General features: G+C 39.7%; 1 protein-coding gene across 2 annotated transcripts in view; it reads left to right on the top strand.

Moving 5' to 3' along the window:
* The window catches only part of arhgef18b (rho/rac guanine nucleotide exchange factor (GEF) 18b), an 80,436-nt gene extending 61,734 nt beyond the window's left edge, over positions 1-18,702 (top strand). For both annotated transcript variants that reach the window (XM_055017508.1, XM_055017506.1), the window contains 3 exons: positions 9,034-9,376; positions 10,356-10,493; positions 13,247-18,702. In XM_055017508.1, the coding sequence (XP_054873483.1) occupies positions 9,034-9,376; positions 10,356-10,493; positions 13,247-13,506 (741 nt within the window). In that variant the 3' untranslated portion in view covers positions 13,507-18,702. The remainder of the gene's footprint in view (positions 1-9,033; positions 9,377-10,355; positions 10,494-13,246) is intronic.
* Positions 18,703-22,698: the final 3,996 nt, after the last annotated feature.

The raw sequence follows: 22,698 nt of genomic DNA, 5'->3' as shown, positions 1-22,698 counted from the left end.
ATTAAAAATATGTTTGATTAATTATCAATTTTATATACATACATATGTATAGATAGATAGAATAATTAGAAAAAAATAAAATTGATGTGTTTTTGGAACAGTGGGTTTTACAGGGTAAAGATGGTGTATTAATCAGTCTGTCTCAAGATCTGGCGACATCTTCCAAGCTTTTTGTACTGTAGAGAAATTTTTAGGGTTTGCGTTAAAGAGATTTTAGCCCACACCAAAGGAAAATTACCAGCACAAAAATGATAAGAACCAGTTTTGTTAATTTTGAGAAGCCTTGCTGACTGCAAGGACAGTCGAACTTGATTGCAGTCTGCTCGAGCATCAGTAAAAAGCCTCTGTTTTGCCTTCAGTAACTGCTTCTTTCTCTTGTTTTTTTGCGTAAGAGCAGCAAGCTATAGAACTGAGTTATCACCTGTAGTGAACAACTACATGTACATGACAGAAAATATTGCTAAAACATGGGAGAGTGCATAAAAGTCTCCCCTGAAACGTGACCTGTACCTGTTCCTTCTGCACAGTGAGTTATCTCTTCCCCTCAGTGGCCTCCAGTGATTTACGGCGCTGTTGTCTCGGTGGGCTCCCGTGTCTTGAGAAACTCCAATAAATAACTCCTCAGCGTGCACACACACTCTCCTAAATACCCATGACTCGCTGCTTCTTCTATAATCAGCTGGCAGCAGTTGCTTTGCAGAAAGAAGACCGAGCGCCGAGCTGGAGGGTAGATATTTCCTCCAAGCCATCTGTCAGTGTGGCTGTTCTCCACCTGTTAGCAGTGAAGAGCTGATCCGTCTTTAACCGTAATGTTGTCAAATTGATCATCGCTGAAGTCGCGCTGGCTCTGCGTGGTGAAAGAAATGGAAGAATTTTTGGAGCAAGTGGTTCATTTAACCCTCGTGTCGTCCTGCGGGTCTAGATAGATAGATAGATAGATAGATAGATAGATAGATAGATAGATAGATAGATCACTGCATTTCGCTGGATTTTGGTTGATTTTTATATGAATGTTCTTAAAGAAAATATTAGAAGTTTTACTGATACATATGTAATCACTTCTGATATTTTTAGGATTTTTTGGAAGATTTTTACTCATTTTTTGAAAATATTTACAAGAATTTACTTGCCAAATTTGGGGGATTTTTTTGAAATAAAACTTTTAAGGGAAACTGAAGGAATTACTGGAATTTTCTTCCTGAAGGTTTTGCAAATTTTCAGAAATTTTGGGATTATTTTTGCTGAATTTTTGGATTTTTTTCAGACAAACAATATCTTTTGGTGCCCATAAATGAAGACAACAGGAGGGTTAAGAGCATTGATTTTTGAAAATGACTCTTTTTATTATACATATTTTGGACTATTATCACAATTAATACATTTGTTCTGTTAGGGCTTAAACTTTTCCAAATTTTGATGTTTTAAAGATCAAAAAACAAGACTTAAGTGGTGTGCTTTGCATTTTTGCCATGTTTTATTTCAATGGGAGTGTAATAATTTACCTCTGAAGTGCTGTGCTAGCTAAAAATTAATATAAATTAGAAAAAAAAAACAGCAAAAAAGCTAGCTCTGCTAATTATCAAACATGAAACATCAGATAAAATCAAACCCTCTGACAATTTTAGTGTTTTAATTGCATTTAACCCATTAAAAAATAAGAAAAAAGTCATAATTGAAGTGATAAATCTGGCAATATTCAGTGTTTTTTTTTTCATTTCTACATGAGCTCAAGGTGACGCTATCAACTATTTGAAAATTAAACGTACTCCACTTACAATAATACTAACACTAAAACTACTTAGATTAATGCATTTAAGAAAAAAAACCTTTCAGAAGTGTGGTATTTCTGCTCTGAAACTAACTAAATTCATAATCAGTTATTGGACTAATTGCTGAAGAGTGATCTGTTGGAACATTTTTCTCTTTTTTTGCAGCTTTTAAGTTTGCAAAATGTCAGAAAACGGTGAATAATGCACATCGCAGCAGACTTCAGATGTTTTCACTGACCAGCTGTTCAAAACCCAAAGAGAATCCATTTACTGCCACATAAAAAAACAGATTAAGGTAAATATTCTACAGATTGGGGAATGTAAGCTCATTAATAAATGACTTGGAAGATTAAGCTGCTGAATAATTTTGCCAGATGAATAACACTTGCACCAAATGTCAGACGGAATAATATTTACTCATCCCATTTGCAAACTGTATGAATGACTTAAACACAGTTTGATTTGGGATTAGACAAGTTTAGCTTACGCTGTTTGCTGATCTCGTTAATTCAGCCCGGATCAGAGCTGCACACGGCTCTCAGAAAGTCATTTTTACGGTACATTTTCACACAGAACATTGTAGTCGCTCAACCAGAATCTCCTTCCCGGTGGTGTTTCTCATGCACGAGGCAGCGCATGGTGGAGATGTGGACGATACGGGAGTATCCAGGAACCTGGCTGTATAATTAGCTGGTGCTAACCTGTCATTAGCGGATCCCTCTGGAAGGCAGCCAGTGCTAATTGTTTATGAGCTGTCAGTCAGGACTCTTTGTGCTGTGCAGCTTCCGGCCTGCCCTGGAAACCTGACGTTGGTGTCGCTGGAAGCCGATCACCTCGTCCCGGGAAACAATGGAACATCTGTGTTAGTCCATGGGTCAGACCGGATATTGGAACCACCTTAGGTGACCAAACCTAAGTGGTGCTAAAATGTACACTGGGTTAATGTAAGTACATTAAGATGTGAGAGCCTCTCCACACTGGCAGCTTTATCACTTATTAGTGAAACATTCACCATAACCACTGTATGGCACAATTCATTTATCTCACTGTATGCAGAGATCACATCTAATATAAGTCAGTAATCCAATAAAACTGTTTGAGAACGGGTAACATATATATATATATATATATATATTCTTGTTTGTCTGTACTTTCTTTTCATGCTTATTTGTTTTGTGTCTTGATTTTGTTGTTTTGTGTCTTGTTTTTGTCATTTTGTATCTCGTTTTTGTCGTTTTTTGTCATGCTTTTTCGTTTTGTGTCTTTGTCGTTTTGCGTCTTGTTTTTGTCCTTTTTTATGTCTTATTTTTGTTGTTTTGTGTCTTGTTTTTGTCTTTTTGCACCTTGTTTTTGTCATTTTGTCTTGTTTTTGTCATTTTGTGTCTGTCATTTTGCGTCTTGTTTTTGTCCTTTTTATATCTTGTTTTTGTTGTTTTGTTTCTTGTTTTTGTCGTTTTGTGTCTTGTTTTTGTCGTTTTGTGTCTTTTTGTCGTTTTGTGCCTTGCTTTGTCATTCTGTTTCTTGTTTTTGTCAGAGACAATCTTGTTGCCATAGCAACAAAATCTTTCTCAGTCTCAGGTTTGTTATAGTATTATTCTGTGCTGTAAAATTATTAACACAGATGATGATGTGCAGCATGTGGCGTTTCTTATTTTTTCATAATGGGGAAAAATCGCATCACATTCCGTCCCGTCGCGTTGATAGGACTTTAGGCTCAGACTCTCTCATTGTGTCCATTAAACCAGTGGTAACATTTATTAAGCTGTGAGTCTGCAACGGCTGTCATATCAAAATGCAAACTAGAGACATACAGCTAGTTAAAAAGACCAAAAACAACTGGTCACCTTGAGTGGTACCGATACTGGAGATTTTGGTTCCGGGCCCATGGACTGTGTGCTGAGATGAGCGAGTGCTGGAGGGGAAGCAGAAAAACAACAGGGCAGGGAAGGAGTTATGGAGACTGTCCCCATCGAAGGGCCTCACTGAAGCGACATTACAGCTGGAGGAAGCTCCAGTCTGGACGCTCGGTCACACTCAGATGAATCTGCCCTTCATGCCTTGTAAAACACAGTCATCATGCATCCCACATCGCCAGAGGAAGTATTCGGCATCATCATCAATCACGTAGGATGCAGGTTGCATAACAAACGCAGCCAGAGTTCAGACGCAGAAAATGGAGTTTCAGTCTGCTGTTACAGTGCTTTGTCAGCTCTGTAGAGGATTGAGAGTATTTCTACTTTGCAAACACGAGGGAATGAAGGATTTCCAGTCCAGTTAAGCTGAATTGGTTTACTGTGAAGTAGGTTTGACAAATCCAGGCTTTCCTTGTGTTAGCTGGTTCCACAAAACCTGAAACCCCAGTCAGCGATAACAGCTATCATGACTTCTTTGTTAACCAGGTTTTCATCATCAATCTCACATAAAAGAGGAAATTACCGATGGCATGCTGCCTCTTGAGTTCCCCTCGGGATTAATTATCCATCCATGCAACATCCATCCATCCAACTTCCATCCATCCATCCATCCATCCAACTTCCATCTATCCATCCAACTTCCTTCCATCCATCCATCATCCATCCATCCATCCATCCATCCATCTATCCATCCATCCATCCATCCATCCATCCATCCATCCATCTATCCATCCATCCATCCATCCATCCAACTTCCTTCCATGCATCCAACTTCCATCCATCCATCCATCCATCCAACTTCCATCTATCCATCCAACTTCCATCCATCCATCCATCCATCCAACTTCCATCTATCCATCCAACTTCCATCCATCCATCCATCCATCCATCCAACTTCCATCTATCCATCCAACTTCCTTCCATCATCCATCCATCATCCATCCATCCATCCATCCATCCATCTATCCATCCATCCATCCATCCATCCATCCATCTATCCATCCATCCATCCAACTTCCTTCCATGCATCCATCCATCCAACTTCCATCCATCCATCCATCTTCCATCCATCCAACATCCATCCATCCAACTTCCATCCATCCATCCATCCATCTTCCATCCATCCAACATCCATCCATCCATCCGCAAATGATGCAACAGAGGAATACTGGTAGAAAACTTGGTCGTGCACATTAATATGTTTTTTTACCACTTGGTGACTATTAAACTTTATTGAGTTAAACATTATACTCAATATTTAGGTCTGACACTGACTAGTTTTTGGCCAAATCAAAGTGAAATTAATCTAATTGATTGAATGTTCTGTGTAATAAATATAAACAGACTAATTAATGTTCTAATCTGTGTTTTGTTAGCTGCAGTAACAGCAGTAGCAGCTAATCAGGACCAAACATGAAATGAATATTTATGTGTTTCCTGCATTACCAGCTGAATCAATTTCTCGTGACAATACAATGCATACAGTTTTCTTGTTGTAGCTGCACGGCTTTGTATAGTGGTATTTGGTTTGCAGATAAAACCTCAGTTGAGAATCTGTATCACTGAGAGAGAATCCCTCTCAGTCTTTAAGAAGAGACTAAAAAACAGCTCTTCGCTGAACATGTTTGTGAAAAGCGGCCCTCCAGAGGGTCCAATCTGACCCGTGGGACGGCTTTGTAAAGTGTAAAAACTACAGAGAAGACATTAACTGCAGATTGTAAGTTAGTAAAACTATAAATTTAAAATAATTTCTAGACCTTGACAAGTTGTTTTAATCACAAAGTAAAATACTAGATTGTTCGTTCTTTTGTCATTTTGTTTCTCATTTTTGTAATATTTTGTCTTGTTTTTGTTGGGGGTTTTTTTTTGCCTTTTTTTGTCTGACTTTTGTCATTTTGATCATAAAGTAAAATCCTCTATGGTTCAGTTCCAGATGACTAAATGTTGTGTTCCTTTGTAGACACTTTTCCATCTGGAAATTGTATTGTGGAAATGATAAACTGAGGCTGATTGTTGATTAAACTGAACTTACTTTCTTAAGAAATTCCAGGTCATTCATGATGTTTTGTAAAAAGATAATTCCTTAAATGGGAACTTTTTCAGAATGTACCCTTTTGCACTAAAACAAAGGAACCATTTGGAGTTGTGGTTATTTATAGGTTATTGTGCTTTGATTTTACTGGTCACTGGAGATCAGATTGGGCTGAATGTGGAACCTGAACTGAAATGACTTTGACACCCCTGCTCCAGTTTAAATCTTTTCCAAATTATTTTTGGTCTCACACCTGTCTGAGCACTGCATCCACCTAGCAACAACTGCAACATTGCTAAATTGTCGTGTTTATCAATAAGAAAATGTTGAGCAGGGCAGCGTGTTTTGCCTGAGACAAGATGGGAGGTGCGACCAAATGAGAAAGCTGATCAACCCGAGCGTTACAAAGATACGTTTTAACTTTTCTGTTAAATGTGAGGTTAATAGTTGTGCAACACCATTTAGAAGACACTAGGGAACTTTGGTCCTGCAGTAATTCCCACAATAGCACCTTGAAAGGAAGCTTTTTATAGTTCTTGTAATGCAACACGTGGGATTACTTAGACAAACGCCACGCCACTCCTCTGTCACAGTAATCCTCCTGGTCAGTCTCTCAGGGTGCAGGTTGGACGATAATGTTGATCTTTACATCGATTCTCCTTTGTTCTAGTAATTAAGTGGACAAAGCAGCCAGTGTCTTTTATCCACTGATGTCATGAGAGACGTGTTCTTGTTCTCCTGCTTGTCTGACAGTCCTGTCTGTTTTGTTAGCCACGCCTTTATGTGCACAGGGACTATTAAGGGGTTTTATGTTTCTCATTCTGTGTGTCTGCATTGTCCTTGAGCTTCATGGGAGAGAAAGAAAATCAAAAGCTTGCACCAGAAGATGCGCACTCAGCAGAAAGAGTCCCATGTGTTTCTGATTCCCCCTTTAGCTCTTAAATACCCAGCGCCTCAACAGCTTGTGTTCCTGTAATGACACGGCGTCACACACTAGATTTATGCTGTGTGTTTATCTGCGTGTGTCTTCTGTACTCTTAAGAAGCTGCTTTTTGTTTTTATTTTCTCAGTCACACACAAGCCACAGTACAGACTGCAAACATGATGTTCCCCAAGTCAGAATGTGAACTGGACCGCAGATATGGATAATTACAGCGCAGGGCTTCCACTGTTTGAACTCGAAATGCTGAATCTGAAATCTTTTAATGATGATGTTTGCAACAACAGGAAGAAGACTATCATCTCTCAGCCAATACAGGCAGGTCCTCGGTTTACGACGTCCTCGACCTACGGCGTTTCATCGTTACGTTGGAACTGGTTACGGGCGGGTCCTCGGTTTGCGACATATGGCGTTTCATCGTTATGTCAGAACCGGTTACGTGGAACTAGTTGATGAGCAGAGCGGATGAATACGTCGTCAGGTGGTGCTATAAGATGACTTTGTTTGCATTTTCTGGTTGTACACCACCTTGGATTGTGCTACATTCACTAACTTTTTGCCCTTCATTATGGCTCCCAACCATATGTCAGACTCTTCTGATGCTTGAAAGAAAAGGAAAGCCATCTCCATAAATTGAAATTAGATAAAATAAAATGCTGGGAACAGGGCCAAACACCGACCAACATGGGTCAGGATGTAAAAACAGGTCAACATATTGTAGCGACCCTCTGTGATGAATGAGTGAGACTTTATCTGGTTCTCTGGTCGTTTATTAAATACAAAAAGTTTCAAAATTACAACAAAACACCTAAAATGCCCACAAAACAGTCTGAAAATGACCAAAAAAGAAGCAAAATGGGCACAAAGACACACAAAACAACCACAAAAAGACACATGACTACAAAAATGCATAAATTAACAAAAAATGACACAAAATGACAACAAAAACACCTAAAATCACCACAAACAGACTGAAAACAGCCACAAAAAGACACAAAATGACCACAAAAAGACCAAAAATGCCCATAAAAGGGACTGAAATGACCAAAAAAGAAACAATATGAGCACAGAGGGTTCTACTGTGGGCCGTAGCCAACGCCAGAATAACTAGAAAAACCCCACAACTTAGCTCCAGAATTAGCCGCCGTTCCCAGCTCTCTCTACTGCTGACTCTCAGCCAATCAAAGGTGAACTAACTAAACATGGCACGTTCACTGACATTAGGTAAATCTGGAACTGAACAATAAACACTGAAACCTCAGCAAACTCATCCAGATCCTGGTGATCGTTGGAGCTTCAGGAGAAACCAGCTGGATTTCTCTGGAAGACATTTCTAGAAACGTCTTCTGGAGAAGTCCGGCTGGTTTCTCCTGAAGCTCCAAGAATTTAAAGGTGTAACATGTCAGGTGATGTAACTTCTCATTAGTCTTTGTCATGGTGCCCATTGCTTGCTAATCTCCCACAATGCTCTCTGCTTTAACATGCACAGCCCAAAATGACGCATAAAATGACAAAAACGAGACGCAAAACGACAAAAACAAGACAAAATGACAAAAACAAGACACAAAACAACAAAAAGAAGATACAAAACGACAAAAATGAAACAAAATGACAAAAACGAGACAAAACAACTAAAACGAGACGTGAAACAACAAAAACGAGACACAAAACAACAAAAATGAGACGCCAAACGACAAAAACAAGACACAAAACAACAAAAAGAAGATGCAAAACAACAAAAATGAAACAAAATGACAAAAACGAGACAAAACAACAAAAACGAGACACAAAACAACAAAAACAAGACGCCAAACGACAAAAATGCGACACCAAACGACAAAAATGAGACACCAAACGATAGAAATGAGACAAAATGACAAAAACGAGACACGACAAAGACGCAAAACGACAAAAACGAGACGAAACGGCAAAAACAAGGCACAAAATGACAAAAAGGAGACACGAAATGACAAAAACGAGACACAAAATGCTAAAAGTGAGACCCAAAACGAAAAAGACAAGATGCAAAAGGACAAAAACGAGACGCGGAATGGAGGTGAGCTAACTAAACATGGCACGTTCACTGACATTAGGTAAATCTGGAACTGAACATTAAACACTGAAACATCAACAACATCAGTCTGTTACAATCGGTCTGTTATTCTGTTATCTTCTAGTAAAATGACTCGTACATGAATGGAAGTCGTTGGTATTCATGACTTTATAAAGAACTGATCCATATCGTGATGCACGGAATGGCTTTGGTTTTTCGCCGGAGTTCCGACTTACGGTGAAAATCGACTTAAGTCGCTCCATAGAAATGGAACTCTGATGTAAGTTGAGGACCCGCTGTAATTCTTAGTTTTCTCCCATCTTCAGGTGGCTCCAATGTCCGGTAGTCTGAACGGGGAGCTCCTCTCGTCCTCCAGCTCCTCCGGTATCCCCGACCTGCCGCTGCCCCCGAAGCCCCTGGTCCGGGCCAGCCTGTCGGTGGCGCCGGCCGACTACCCGGAGCGCCCCGAGGTGACGCTGCGCCGGGAGACGACGTCGTCCACTCTGCCGCTGAAGACGGAAGTGCCGCTGCATCTCTTCAGCACCACCAACCAGCAGCACAAGCTGGTCGGCGTGCAGCAGCAGATCCCCACCAAACTGGCCGCCATCAACAGCGGCAAGAACAAAGGAGGGAAGAGCGGCAAAGCTTCGCATCGCACCGACAGCACTGGTGAGGGGTCGATCAGATGGTGCACTGGAAAACATGCCCCTCTCAAAACAAGAAAAAAAAAATATTTCAAGGAACTTTTACCTTGAAATAAGTGAAAGAATCTGCCAATAGAACAAGTGAAAAATGGCTTGGTAAGATTTCTGGAAATAAGATATGATATTTTAAGCTATATTTTACCAGGATTGTCAAGCTTAGGTGTATTAAAATAAGCCAGACATGCTAAAAAAAAAAAAAAAAAGTAGTTTTTCACTCCAAATTAGACTTATTCTAACTTGTCTTATCTGAGCATATTTTATCTAAACTTATCGTTACTTATCTTCTCTGAACTTAAATGTAATCTGAACTCCTCTAATCTTATGTTTTCTTTCTGAACTTAACTGTATTTATCTTTTCCCGGCTTATGTTTAATCTGAACTTAACTGATCTGAACGTATCTAAACTTATCTAAACCTATTGTAACTTTTCTCATCTGACCATATTTTGTCTGAGCTTATCTAAACCTAACTTATTTAAACTTATCTGAACTTATGTTACCCAAAATGATGCAAACTCATATTATTTGTATTTATCTGAACCTTATTTGTCTTTTATGGCATGCAGCAAATTTTGAATTTCTCTTTTGAAAAGGCACCAAAAATGTGATTAATTTTAATATGAGGAGTGTTAGCACTCATCTATACTTGTTTTGTAGAACATTTTTGCTTTCTTAACTAAAAAAATGCCCAAAAATGTCCACTAATACTGACATGAGGTCACATCTGAGGTTTCAGGTGGCGTTTGTCAGCGCTTAAACTGTTAAAATAGAATTTTCTTGACCTGATGGCCCTCATTACAACCACATTAGCTGTTTAAACCCACCAGCCCACCGATTTATCAGACCTGAAGGGAGCAAGGCGGCTTCAGTTTACCAAAGCAATCTAATTTTACAGTTAAATCACCTCCTGCCTGTGTGTTTTCTCCCTCCTCCTCCTCCTCTCAGCCTCGGTGGACATGAAGCAGATGCTGCCCCTGAAACTGTCCTCCAGAGAGGACAACGCCCTGAAGGCCAAACGCTCCATCAGCCCCCACCAGCAGCTGCCTCCGTCGGCGCCTCCTCAGCCCTCGCATCACCTGGCAGGTATCTGTCAGCCAACCCAAACACAGTCTCTTCTCTGCTCTGTCTGCCCGCCTGCTGCTGCATTAGTAACCCTCGTGTCGTCCTGCGGGTCAAAATTGATCCATTTGAAAATGTGGGAAAAAAAATATTTTCACAGTGAAACTTCTGATGTCCACATTTTCAACATTTTTGGGAAATCTTTGAACATTTTTTGGTGGAAAAAAAATGTTAAAAATGTTTAAGAACATTCACATAAAAATCGACCAAAATCCAGCAAATTTCACTGGATTTTGGTTGATTTTTTTCTGAATGTTCTTAAAGAAAATATTCTAGATTTTTACTCATTTTTTGAAAATATTTACAAGAATTTTCTTGCCAAATGTGAGGGATTTTTTTTAAAGTAAATCTTTGAAGGGAAATTTTTAAGGAATTATTGGAATTTTCTTCCTGAAGTTTTTGCAGATTTTCAGAAATTTGGGGGAGTTTTTGCAGATTTTTTTCAGACAAGGAAGCAGTCTTTTTTGGTGCCCATAAATGAAGACAACAGGAGGGTTAATCTTATTCTCACAGACACAAACATGAGAAACACACATTCTCCACCTGGATAAACCCGACTCCACCCGATGGCATTCCTGTGTGAAGCTGTGCTCCGTGGCCAGCCTCACCCTGTGTAAACACCTATCAGGTTCACATGCTTCCCTCTGATTAATGGCTGCTGACACACACACATTTTAACGCTTTAATCCTGTTCTCTCATGATGACAGCTAACAAAAAAAAAGAAAAAAAAAAACGCCGCCGGCAGGATTTCATGTGATACATTTGCAGCTACGAATGACTAAACTGCTATTTTTGGTGTAATCCTTTCTTCTCTAATGGCCTTTTCTTTGTGTGTGTGTGTGTGTGTGTGTGTGTGTGTGTGTGTGTGTGTGTGTGTGTGTGTGTGTGTGTGTGTCTGTGTCTGTGTGTGTGTCTGTGTGTGTGTCTGTGTCTGTGTGTGTGTCTGTGTCTGTGTGCGTGTGTATATAAAGTTTTTTTAATTCTACACACACTCACACACCTGACAGACCTGTATATCAATATGTTGTCATTACATGAGCAATTAGAGTTTAAATACAGAGATTGCCAACCTTTTTGGCTGAAAATATTTTTAAAAATTATATATTTTTTGAAAGCAGTTGTGCCCTTAAGACCTACAAAAGTTCCTGTAAGTGTGCATATATATGGATGGGTCCATGGGGGGGGGGGGGGGGGGGGATTTGGATCTCAAAATTAATATCCGCATACCACCATCGGGACCGAATATTCGGATATTCGGGTCCAGCCCTAGCAGCAGGTTGAAGTTTCGTGGAGAAAAGTAAGCAATGAAATTTTTGTCAAACTTTTCAGAGAATAACTGAAAACATACTTTATTGTGGTATATCATGATATATATTGTTATCGTGATATAAAATAATCCATATCGTGATATATGATTTTTTCCATATCGCCCAGCACTAGTGGCACGGCGTCACTGTAGCCATGACAAGAAGTGAACACTACATCAGCTGCCTGCTGATGATCACATGATTGTGATCCTACTACAAATCCACCTCTGAGGACTTATCAGGACTTATCCATCAGAAATGATCCAAGGAACAACTGATTAAACTGTGGGGGTGTTTCTGAGTCCCATCAATTCCCGCTGTCCGCTACATATTTAGGTCATGTGATTCGGTATCCGTACATAACGTACACATGCAGAACACACGCCTGTGCTCAGCATAAAATCATTTTTATTAAAGATTTCATCCATCGGAAATGAAACAATAACTGAGCAGCCTTGGCGGAGTACTGAGCAGCCTTGGCGGAGGACTGAGCAGCCTTGGAGGAGTACTCCGCTCTCTGAGTGCTTTTCTAGTTGTTGTTCTCTGTGACCTTTTATTTACTGAGGTGCTGTCTGATGACATTTGTAGCACGCAGCGAGACTGATTTTTGTTTTATTTTTTTCACTGCGCAACATTAGAATGACCTGTGGACGCAAACTGCTGCCTTTAGAGGAGTTTAGCAATAACAAAAGTTCTGAAATGAGTTTATTGTGATTTTTATTGTTCCGTACAGTCGACGAGACGCCTCATGGTTTTTTTGCTGCATGTTTTGAATTTTGTTGCCGTTTTGGCAAAACTGAAGCATGCAGTGAACGACTCCCATTGGACTAAAGATTCAAGATTCAGAGAGTTTAGGCACGTAGCATAGAAATTATTGTGCGGGGTTTTCTTGGAAGTCGAGTTAAAAAACAGACACACGACTGTCAAAAATAGAATCCAAAAAAGACACTCTAAAGAGTGACATAAAGAATAAATACAAAAAAATAAGAGAACCAGATGCTGCAGCTGAGGTACGAAAAGGCTTCAGTTGTCCAAGTAAAAGTACACATATATGCACACACAAACCCCATACTGTATGTAGGGAGTATTGCACCACATTACATCACATATTGCACATAGGTGAGGTGAGGGAGTGAGGAATTATTGCATAGAAAAAAATTTGCATTCATGAGGATTTGTCCTCTTCTTTTCCAAACTACCACATGAATCCGAAACGTGAAATTCAGCCTCATTATTTAGATTTCTATTCGCTGCTCGTCAAAATAATCCTGACCACCCAATTAGCAGCAGCCCGGTTGTTTCTCGGTGTGTAGAAGGTGCAGCGGCGGCGTTATTGACCCTGTGTCTAGGCGACCTAATAACAGTCACAGCTCTTATTTTCAGTGCCCTTTTCTTTGTGTTTCTGGCAGATCAGCTCAGTCCTCCAGACAGCGGCGGACCAGACGGCCTCTCCGCCTCCCAGAAGCCCGTCGTGCCTCCTGCTCATCCCCAGCCCTCCATGCAGCCTCCCCACTCCCAGAGCGCCGGATCCCTGCAGTTCCAGCCGCCGAGCGTCGCTCCTGGCAGCCAGGTAAATGTTCACGGGCTCAGCCACAGCCACAGCATGCCACCACCGTACCACAAAATCACCACAGAGGACCTCAACAAGGAGGACGTCATCTTTTTCTAAACTCAAGTCAAACACAGAGTACAAAAATAACTTTCAACGCGACGATGCGACGTTTGTTTTAACACGGTTTGAATGTCGGTACGAAGTTGCAGCAGTTTCTGTTTTTAACACCGCTCCCCCACGTTTGCTTCTAAACTGCCAATAATAGAGTAATAGTTGGGTTTTATTTAATTCTTAGTTTTATATCTAAACTCAATCTTTGGGGAAATGAAGGCTTCTTGTGTGTGTCAAAGGTTTCACTGAAGTGAAATCAATCCAAAGACATGAAGCTGAAGACGTGACTGAAAGGAACGCTGTGAAAGATGAGTTTTTTCCTGGAGAGGAGAGGAGTTATGGACGGACAGACCTGATGGCGGGTTTCTACTGGACCTGGATGAAAGAAGTGAACCGGCTCCTCACACACAAACACTCTCCGCTTGATGTTTTTCCTTTGCACAGTGTGAATCCTCCATTCCAGACTAATGAATGACCTTTTGTGGACTAACTGTGTTTTACTTGGTTTGTACAGCTGTTTGGTTTCATTTTCTTATTTGTCATTGGTCTTAATAGTGCTGAATACCGAAGGATCGCATCTTTAACGCTGCAGCTGGTTCTCAAAACCCGACTTCGATCAGTTTTTTCTAAGCTGTTGTGTTCTTAATTCCAATTGAGGGAGCTTTTGGTTACTTGTGCTGTTTTTCCACACTCCCAGAATCCTTTGCTGGGTCTTTGTGGGGCTTAAACACTGAAGGTTAAATAATTTGTACTTTATGATTCTAGCTTATTTCCAAACAGCTTCTTAAGCACATACAGATGCACTGATCGACTGTTTAATTTAAAATCCACATTAAAATTTAAAGGTATTTTTCACAGACTTGTAGCTTGAAATGAAGGAAATTAGCTAAAATTGGCTAAAATTTTGTCTCACTTGTGTTGCATTTTAACCCAAAAATCTACCCTTTTGAAAGACAAATCTGTATGAATCATTTCTGTTGCTTTTTTTAGTGGAATTATACTGAAGGTACTGTATGTTTCTAGACATTTCATGCTGGATTAAAAGAGCAAAATTAACTTTAAACTGCTTCTATTTTCTGGACATGACAGGAGAGCGATTGCGCACAAAAAATTAATGTCCACCATCGTGATTATGGCTGATAATATACTAATTTTGCACTAGTTGGGGGAAAATAATGAACCACGATCTGAGGTGAATTCGTCAATCTACTGTATCACATGCATTGTGCATCGCGTTCTCTATATTTATGCACACGACTGAGACTCACAAGACACAGAAGCTAGATAATACAGAGAGCTGAAGCAGTTTAAAGTTAATAGAATTCCCAATTCAATCCACAGCAGTTTAATCCTCAGAATCAAATCAAAAAAATGAATGTTTTTGTGCTATTTTTGGTGATGCCAGTTTTAATTAACCCTCATGTCGTCCTGCGGGTCAAATTGACCCAATTTAAAGTTTGAAAATGTGGAAAAAAAATATTTTCACAGTGAAACTTCTGATGTCCACATTTTCAACATTTTTGGGAAATTTTTGAACATTTTTTGGTGGAAAAAAAATGTTAAAAATGTTTTTAAAGAAAATATCAGAAGTTTTACTGATATATATGGAGTCACTTTTTTAAAAAATATTTTTAGGATTTTTTTCAAGATTTTTACAAATTTTTTTGAAAATATTTACAAGAATTTTCTTGCCAAATTTGGGGGATTTTTTTTATTATAAAATTTTTAAGGGAAACTTTTAAGGAATTATTGGAATTTTCTTCCTGAAGGTTTTGCAAATTTTCAGAAATTTGGGGATTTTTTTTCAGAATTTTTGGATTTTTTTTCAGACAAGGAAACAATATTTTTAGGTGCCCATAAATGAAGACAACAGGAGGGTTAATGCTCTGAGGTGTTATTGATTCCTGTCGATATTTCAATCCTTACTGTGACGGATGCAGCGACTCTCATCTGTTGTCTCACAGAAAAATCTGAAGATTTTCATCCCGTTATTTTCCTCAGTGTACACAACATCCCTTTAAATCATGAAGCAGGTGACCAATTGTCTTTGGACATAAAAATATCAGTGTTTGTCCAAAGCAGCTGGTGTATATGATGTGTGTTTTAGACTCCAGATGTTCACCAGAAGTCTGCTTGTCTGTATATGGGTGTGTACAATCATTCATCGCCACTGTGTAAATGAAGCTGAAGGTTTGTGTGTTTACTCTCCTGGTATGAAGTCGTAGCATTAAGGTGAAGGTGCACCGGCCGTCGGCTCGGTTTCACCAGGACAAACCGCAAAAAAATGGACCGTCTGCTTGTTTCGGAGGGTTAAAACCAGAGACCCTCAGCCGACTGGTCTCCAAGGATAAACGTGTTGTCATCCACAAAGTGTCGTAGAAACAAGCCTCCGGGTGTGTTCACTGCACATCGTAGTCCAGCTTCATCCTGCTTCTGATCCCAGGTCTGGGCCTGTTTGCACAGCAGATGTCTGTAAACAAATGAGATCAAATAACAGACCTAACAATAAAAGAGTACACAGTTGTGGAGTAAAGTGTGAAATACATGGTGGTAGGTTCAGATTTTTTTCTTACATAGTTGTAGATTTTTATTTTCTGGACTTCATGTGCATGTTGACACACTTGTAGGTGGAAAAGTGAAGAAATTTTACCAGAGTGGGCAAAAGAATCTCAGCTGAAGGTCGACTTACTCGCTTTTTTACCATTGCATCACTTGGTCTTCATCAACAGTTAAACCACTGTTTCAGAAAATCACTTGGACTTGCTAGAAGTGCAAAAGTGCAAAACTTTCAAACAGTTTTGTGGCATTGAGACCCCAGGATGTTCCTATAAGTGTATAGATATGGATGTATTCATATTTCCCACTAAAATACAGTCTTTGTTCGACATTTCACCAACTTTTGAGGCTCTAACATCAGTAGAATTTGATGTGTGGACATGTATGGTGAGAAAAAGTTCCATTGATTTCAGTTCATTTTTGCTGTTTTGACAAAACTGGTGTGCCTAGAGGTTTGTATATTGTCATTATATGTGCAGAAATGGAGTTTAAATGCAGAGGTTACCAACGTGTTAGGCTTCCAGATGAAGAAATGACACACCTTTTAATTATTGATCCTTGAAAATTGAAAAAAAATGCATTTTTTCAAATAATTGTGGTGCTGTGGTCCTAAAAAGCTCCCTTTGAGGCCTCTAACATCAACAGAATTTGATGTGAGCAAAGTAGAGCAAGACAAGGTTCACTTCTGTCCATTTCTTGGCTATTTTGACAAAATGGTGACGTGGAGCACAAGAACTAATGTGTATAGGGTCTATATGGGCCATATGGTCAAAAAGAGAGTTTAAGTGCAGATGTTTCCGACCTTTTTGGCTTCCAGATGAAAAAATAATCTTTTCTTTTTCTTTTGACCCTCGAAAATGGAAAAAAAAAAAGTGGAAATTTTCAAACAGTTCTATGGTATTGAGACCTCAGAAAGTTCCTGTAAGTGTTTAAATATGGATATATCCATAATTCCTCCTAAAAAATACAGTCTTTGGTCAACATTTCACCAACTTTTGAGGCTTTAACATGAGTAGAACTTGATATATGGTAAGAAAAGGTTTAATTTTTTTCTTTTTTTTTTTTGCTATTTTGACAATGTTGATGTGAAGTACAAAAACTAGTGTGTACAATGTCTATATATTGTCATTATATGGGCAAAAATAGACTTTAACGGCAGAGTCTCCCAAACTTTTTGGCTTCTAGATGAAGAAATGATCATTTCTTTTAATTTTGCCCATTAAAAGTGGAAAAAAGTGCCAATTTTACAAACAATTGTAGCATTGGGACCCCAGAAAGTACTTGTAAGTGTGTATATCTATGGATGGATCCACATTTCCTCCTAAAATACAGTCTTTGGTCGACATTTCACTAACTTTTGAGGCTCTAACATGAGTAGAACTTGATATATGGTAAGAAAAGGTTCAATTTTTTCTTTTTTTTGTTATTTTGACAAAATGTTGATGTGAAGTACAAAAACTAGTGTGTATAGGGGTCTGTATATGGTCATTATATGGGGAAAAATAGATTTTAACGACGGAGTCTCCCAAACTTTTTGGCTTGTCGATGAAGAAATCATCATTTCTTTTAATTTTGCCCCTTAAAAATGGAAAAAAGTGCAAATTTTACAAACAGTTGTAGCATTGGGATCCCAGAAAGTACTTATAAGTGTGTATATCTATGGATGGATCCACAATTTCCACTAAAATAGAGTCTTTGGTCGACATTTCACCAACTTATGAGGCTCTAACATCAGTAGAATTTGATGTTTTGGCAGTTTTTTGCTATTCTTTCGATGTATTCATAGGAACACAGTAACGGGTGTGTCTAGGGGTCTATACGTTGTTATTATATGTAACAAGCTGCTTCCATGTTGAAATTTAACAACATATAATACATATACCTACAGTATATGCTGAAGAAGACCATGTGTGTGGTGCTTGAAAGCTAAAAACAGCCGCTTAAGTTGACCTTGAGATGGGATTTCTTCGTCAAACTTAATTCAAGATTAATTTTATGCTCATCCAGACATTTCCCAGTACATTTTCTTTAGTTTTTTTCTTTTTCATTCCTAATGAAAGCAATTGGACGACAGGAAAACTTTAGTTCTGCTCCAGACTTTTATTAAAACTTCAACGGGGAGATCAGATGGAGGCTTTGGAGTCTTACATGTTGCTGAACTGTTTTTTTTTTGTTTGTTTTTTTTTTTGCTCCGTTTTATCATTTGGAAACCGATCAGTCACTTCACTGTGTGTGTGTGTGCATGTCTTTTTGTATCTGTGTGTGTGCGTATGTGTACAAAAAACACACTGAAATTGTGTTTTTGTTAATTCTACACACACACACACACACCTGCCGGACCTGTAATATGTAAATAATCATGAACATATTTTATTTCCTCAGCCAATTTTACACTAGTCACTTTGAATAGTAGCATACTTGAAGGGGAAAATGAATGTTTATAATATTATTATTATTATTGTTGTTGTTGTTGTTGTTGTCTGTGAACTTTTATTTACCGACATGCTGTCTAATGATATTTGTAGCACGCAGAGGAACTGATTTTTGTACTGTTGTATTTTATTCACTGCGCAACGTTAGAACAAACTGTGGACACAAACTGCTGCCTTTAGAGGAGTTTAGTAATAAAAAAGTCTTCTGAAATAAGTTTATTGTGATTTTTATTGTTCAGTACAGTCGACCAGAAGCCAAATGTTGTTTTTTTGCTGCAAGTTTTGGATATTGGGCAAAACTGAAGCACGATTCCCGTGGGACTAAATTTGTATTTATGAGGATTTGTTCTCTTCTTTTCCAAACTACCACATGAATCCGAAACGTGTAATTCAGCCTCATTATTTAGACTTGTATTCGCTGCTTGTCGACCACCCAATTAGCAGCAGCCTGGTTGTTTGTTGGTGTCTAGAAGGTGCAGCGGCAGCGTTATTGACCCTGTGTTTAGGCGACCTAATAACAGTCTATTCCCAGACAAAGCTCTATTTTCAGGTGCTGTGGTTGTGGCTGTTGAAGCTGTGTGTCGGCGGCGCTAACAGCAGGGCGGCCGAATCCTGCCTTATTGTCATTCTGGCTGGGAAGACACTACAGTAGTGGCCGCTTTTTATTGTCTGCTGTCATTAGTGGCTTTCCTCTGTCTCCTCTCCACAATTATTTTTCCAGGCTGCTTCCCCCGTGGAAGGGAAGCGGCATTTTACTCCGTCTGTGTTTTTTTTCCGTCTCTTCCCATTTCGCGTCATCTCCCCGTCTCGTCCAGCGTCTACCTCGACCCGACCGCCTTCACAGCTCGGAGGCGTTTTCTGCAACGCAGTTTAGTTTTGCAGGAAGTCTTGGCTGCACTTCTTGAGTGTCGGAGGCCGCAGAGTTGAACAAATAGATCCTCCGCAGAGCCAGACGTGCAGACAAACATCCCTGTAGGCTCATAAAACACAGAGACAAATCTTAGTTTGATGGACTCTCTGGCAGCGGTTGTTTTCTATTTGTTTTCGCTCTTCCTTTCAGACTCAACAGGCCGTCACTTGGGTCCTTTGTAGGCTGCAATGAGCCATTAGTCCATTATAGGAGTCAAGCTTTGCTGAGGCAACAGGGTCAGACTGAGTTTACGTGTTTGTTTTTTGGACCAGAAAACTAATGTCTGTGAAATGTTTTGGCTCAATTTTGAGACTTTCAGACCTGGGAAACTTTGTAGTTGCACCCTTAAAACAACATTAGGCATTTTAGGAGTTCAATATCTCCAAAAATAAAACTCCCATAACCATAAAAGTTGGTGAAGACACAGAATAATCACCAAATGATGGAATGGCTCCAGTAGAGTGCAAATGTCTAATTACTGGTCCTAGAAAATGGAAGAAAAGTGTAAAATTTTGAAGCAATTGTGGCATTGAGACCCCAGAAAGTTCCGTAAGCATGAATAAATGGAAGGATCCATATTTCCTACTAAAAATGCAGTCTTTAGTCGACATTTCACCAACTTCTGAGGCTCTAACATCAGTAGAATTAGATGTGTTTCAAGTTTGGCAAGACAAGGTTCCAGTTTCTTTCAGTTTGTTGCTGTTTTGATAAAATGATGATGTGGAGCACAAAAACTAGTGTGTATAGTGGCCAAGATACCGTCATTATATGTGCAAAAATGGAGTTTAAATGCAGAGGTTCCCAACATTTTTGGCTTCCAGATGAAGAAATGACACATCTTTTAATTATTGGTTCTTGAAAATAGAAAAAAATGCAATTTTTTTTCAAACAATTGTGGCATTGTGGTCCTGACAAGTTCCACCCCAGTGTATATATAAATGATGTTTCCATAGTTCCTACTAAGAATACAGTCTTTGGTTGATATTTCACCAACTTGTGAGTCCTCTAACATCAGTAGAAGTAGTAGTGTTGCTGGTATGGCAAGACAAAGTTTACTTTTTTCATTTTCTTCTTTTACTATTTTACTTTTAATATAAATGTTGACGTGGAGAACAAGAGCTGATGTGTATGGGGGGTGTATATATTGTTTAAATGCAGCGGTTCCCAGCCTTTTTGGCTTCCAAATAAAGGAGTTATAGTGATCAGGAATCAGGGGATCATAAAAGCTAATACAGATATAATGTCTGAACACTGTGACTGTCTGCATAAAGTTTCACGCTCGTCCATCTAATAACCTTCAGCCTGTACGACGAAAGCAAAACTTAGAGAGATGTGAGAACACAAACAGGACTTTGTGTGGTGAAAACATGCTTAATCATCTTGTGACGTGTATTTTTCATCTCTCTGCCCCTTGTGTGGTTCCCGACCCCCAGGTTGGGAACCACAGCTCGTAATCAGCGGTGTTTCTAAACCCACATTCTCAGCATTATGATGTTCTGAAAGAATGAAGCTGACAGCAGCTTATCTGGGTGTTGTTTCGTTGCTTCTGGCCGACACAAGGATCCTCTTGTTGAAAAGACACAAAGCTATCTGTCAAAGGTGATAACAGGAAGACAGGCGGCAGTAAAACATGACTCTTAGCCAGCGCTGCTCCAAACTCTGCTTACATAACCTCCTTGGCAGGATGTTGTGCATTCTGGGAAAGAGAGGACGAAGATATTTTGGGTTTTCAGGTGATAAAGAACAGAAAAGGGAAGTTTTGTGTGTGTTTACTGCAGAAACAAAATATTCCTCATGTGTTGTAAAGTGTGATGTGTAAACTTTGATTTCATGCCGTCTGCTTCGTCGCTTTGCTTCGGATGAATGAGAATCATTGTTCCTCCGACCTGCTCACCTGATCTGTTATCTGGCATCCACAAAGGAAGGCGCTGTGTGGGGGCAGCGACAGGAAACCTCCTCAGAGGAAGATTACGGCAGCGAGCATCAGATCAGGTGGAGGCCATTGTTCTGCCAGAAGAGTTGCTGAAAAGGGAGAGATGGATTATATAGGAAGTGTGCTCTGCACTGACTCGCCCTTTGTGCTGGCAGGATTTGCATTCTGCCGTCAGCTGTAGCCCGGCGACCGTCTTGTCGGTCCAGTTTTATTCCCAAGTGTCTGTGTGCTGATTACACTGTACCAGGCGGTGATGAATGGCCTCCATTGTGACGGATCGACCGCTTCCAGAGAACAGTAAACATGAGCTTCTCAGGTTGTAGCGTCCGTTTGAGTTTCACTCACAGCTATGATTAATTACATACAAGGGTCAAGTTAACAACTCAGGAAATAGGCTTATTTGGTATTATGCAAGAAGTTAAGTAAGAGTTGAGAGCGGAGCAGGAAACAAAGCCAAAAAGTTAGTTTTAAACTCCTTTTGGAAACAGGTTTTCACACTACACTGATGGGGTGCATCTGCATCCAAAACAAAACAGAATTTAAGAAATAAAAGCTGGAAAACTTGTTTGAAATCCTTCTCATCGACAGAGCAGGCTGCAGTTTCAGGACCATACTTCTAGGATCCTTGATTTATGCAACATCAACCAAAAATGGATGATTGCTAAGGTGTACAACTTATAGTTTTAAAGGTTTATTCCACTCAAATAGTACCTCATGTCAAATAACTGATAGTTTTCAAGGTTCATCATAGTGCTATCATTGTTGCTACTCACATTTTAGCGAGCTAACAATAGCTTTGCTGTTCAAATAAAGATATCACAACTGTTCTCAATTTTACAACTCCAATCATATTCAGTATTCATGCTGTGGTTGTCGTCCATCTTGGGCACAGGTGCAAACGTGTTTCATCAGCATCATTATGTGAAGCACGGTGGTGGCAGCATCATGACATGAAGCATGGTGGTGGCAGTATGACATGAAGCGTGGTGGCAGCATCATGATGTGAAGCATGGTGGTGGCAGCATCATGATGTGAAGCATGGTGGTGGCAGCATCATGGTGTGAAGCATGGTGTTGGCAGCATCATGATGTGAAGCATGGTGGTGGCAGCATCATGATGTGAAGCATGGTGGTGGCAGCATCATGATGTGAAGCATGGTGGTGGCAGCATCATGATGTGAAGCATGGTGGTGGCAGCATCATAATGTGAAGCATGGTGGTGGCAGCATCATGATGTGAAGCATGGTGGTGGCAGCATCATGATGTGAAGCATGGTGGTGGCAGCATCATGATGTGAAGCATGGTGGTGGTAGCATCATGATGTGAAGCATGGTGGTGGCAGCATCATGATGTGAAGCATGGTGGTGG

Source organism: Amphiprion ocellaris, chromosome 2 (genome assembly GCF_022539595.1).
Source record: "Amphiprion ocellaris isolate individual 3 ecotype Okinawa chromosome 2, ASM2253959v1, whole genome shotgun sequence".
NCBI lineage: Eukaryota > Metazoa > Chordata > Actinopteri > Pomacentridae > Amphiprion > Amphiprion ocellaris.
The sequence above is the reverse complement of the archived record's forward strand: the minus strand, read 5'-3'. Positions and strand labels throughout refer to the sequence as shown.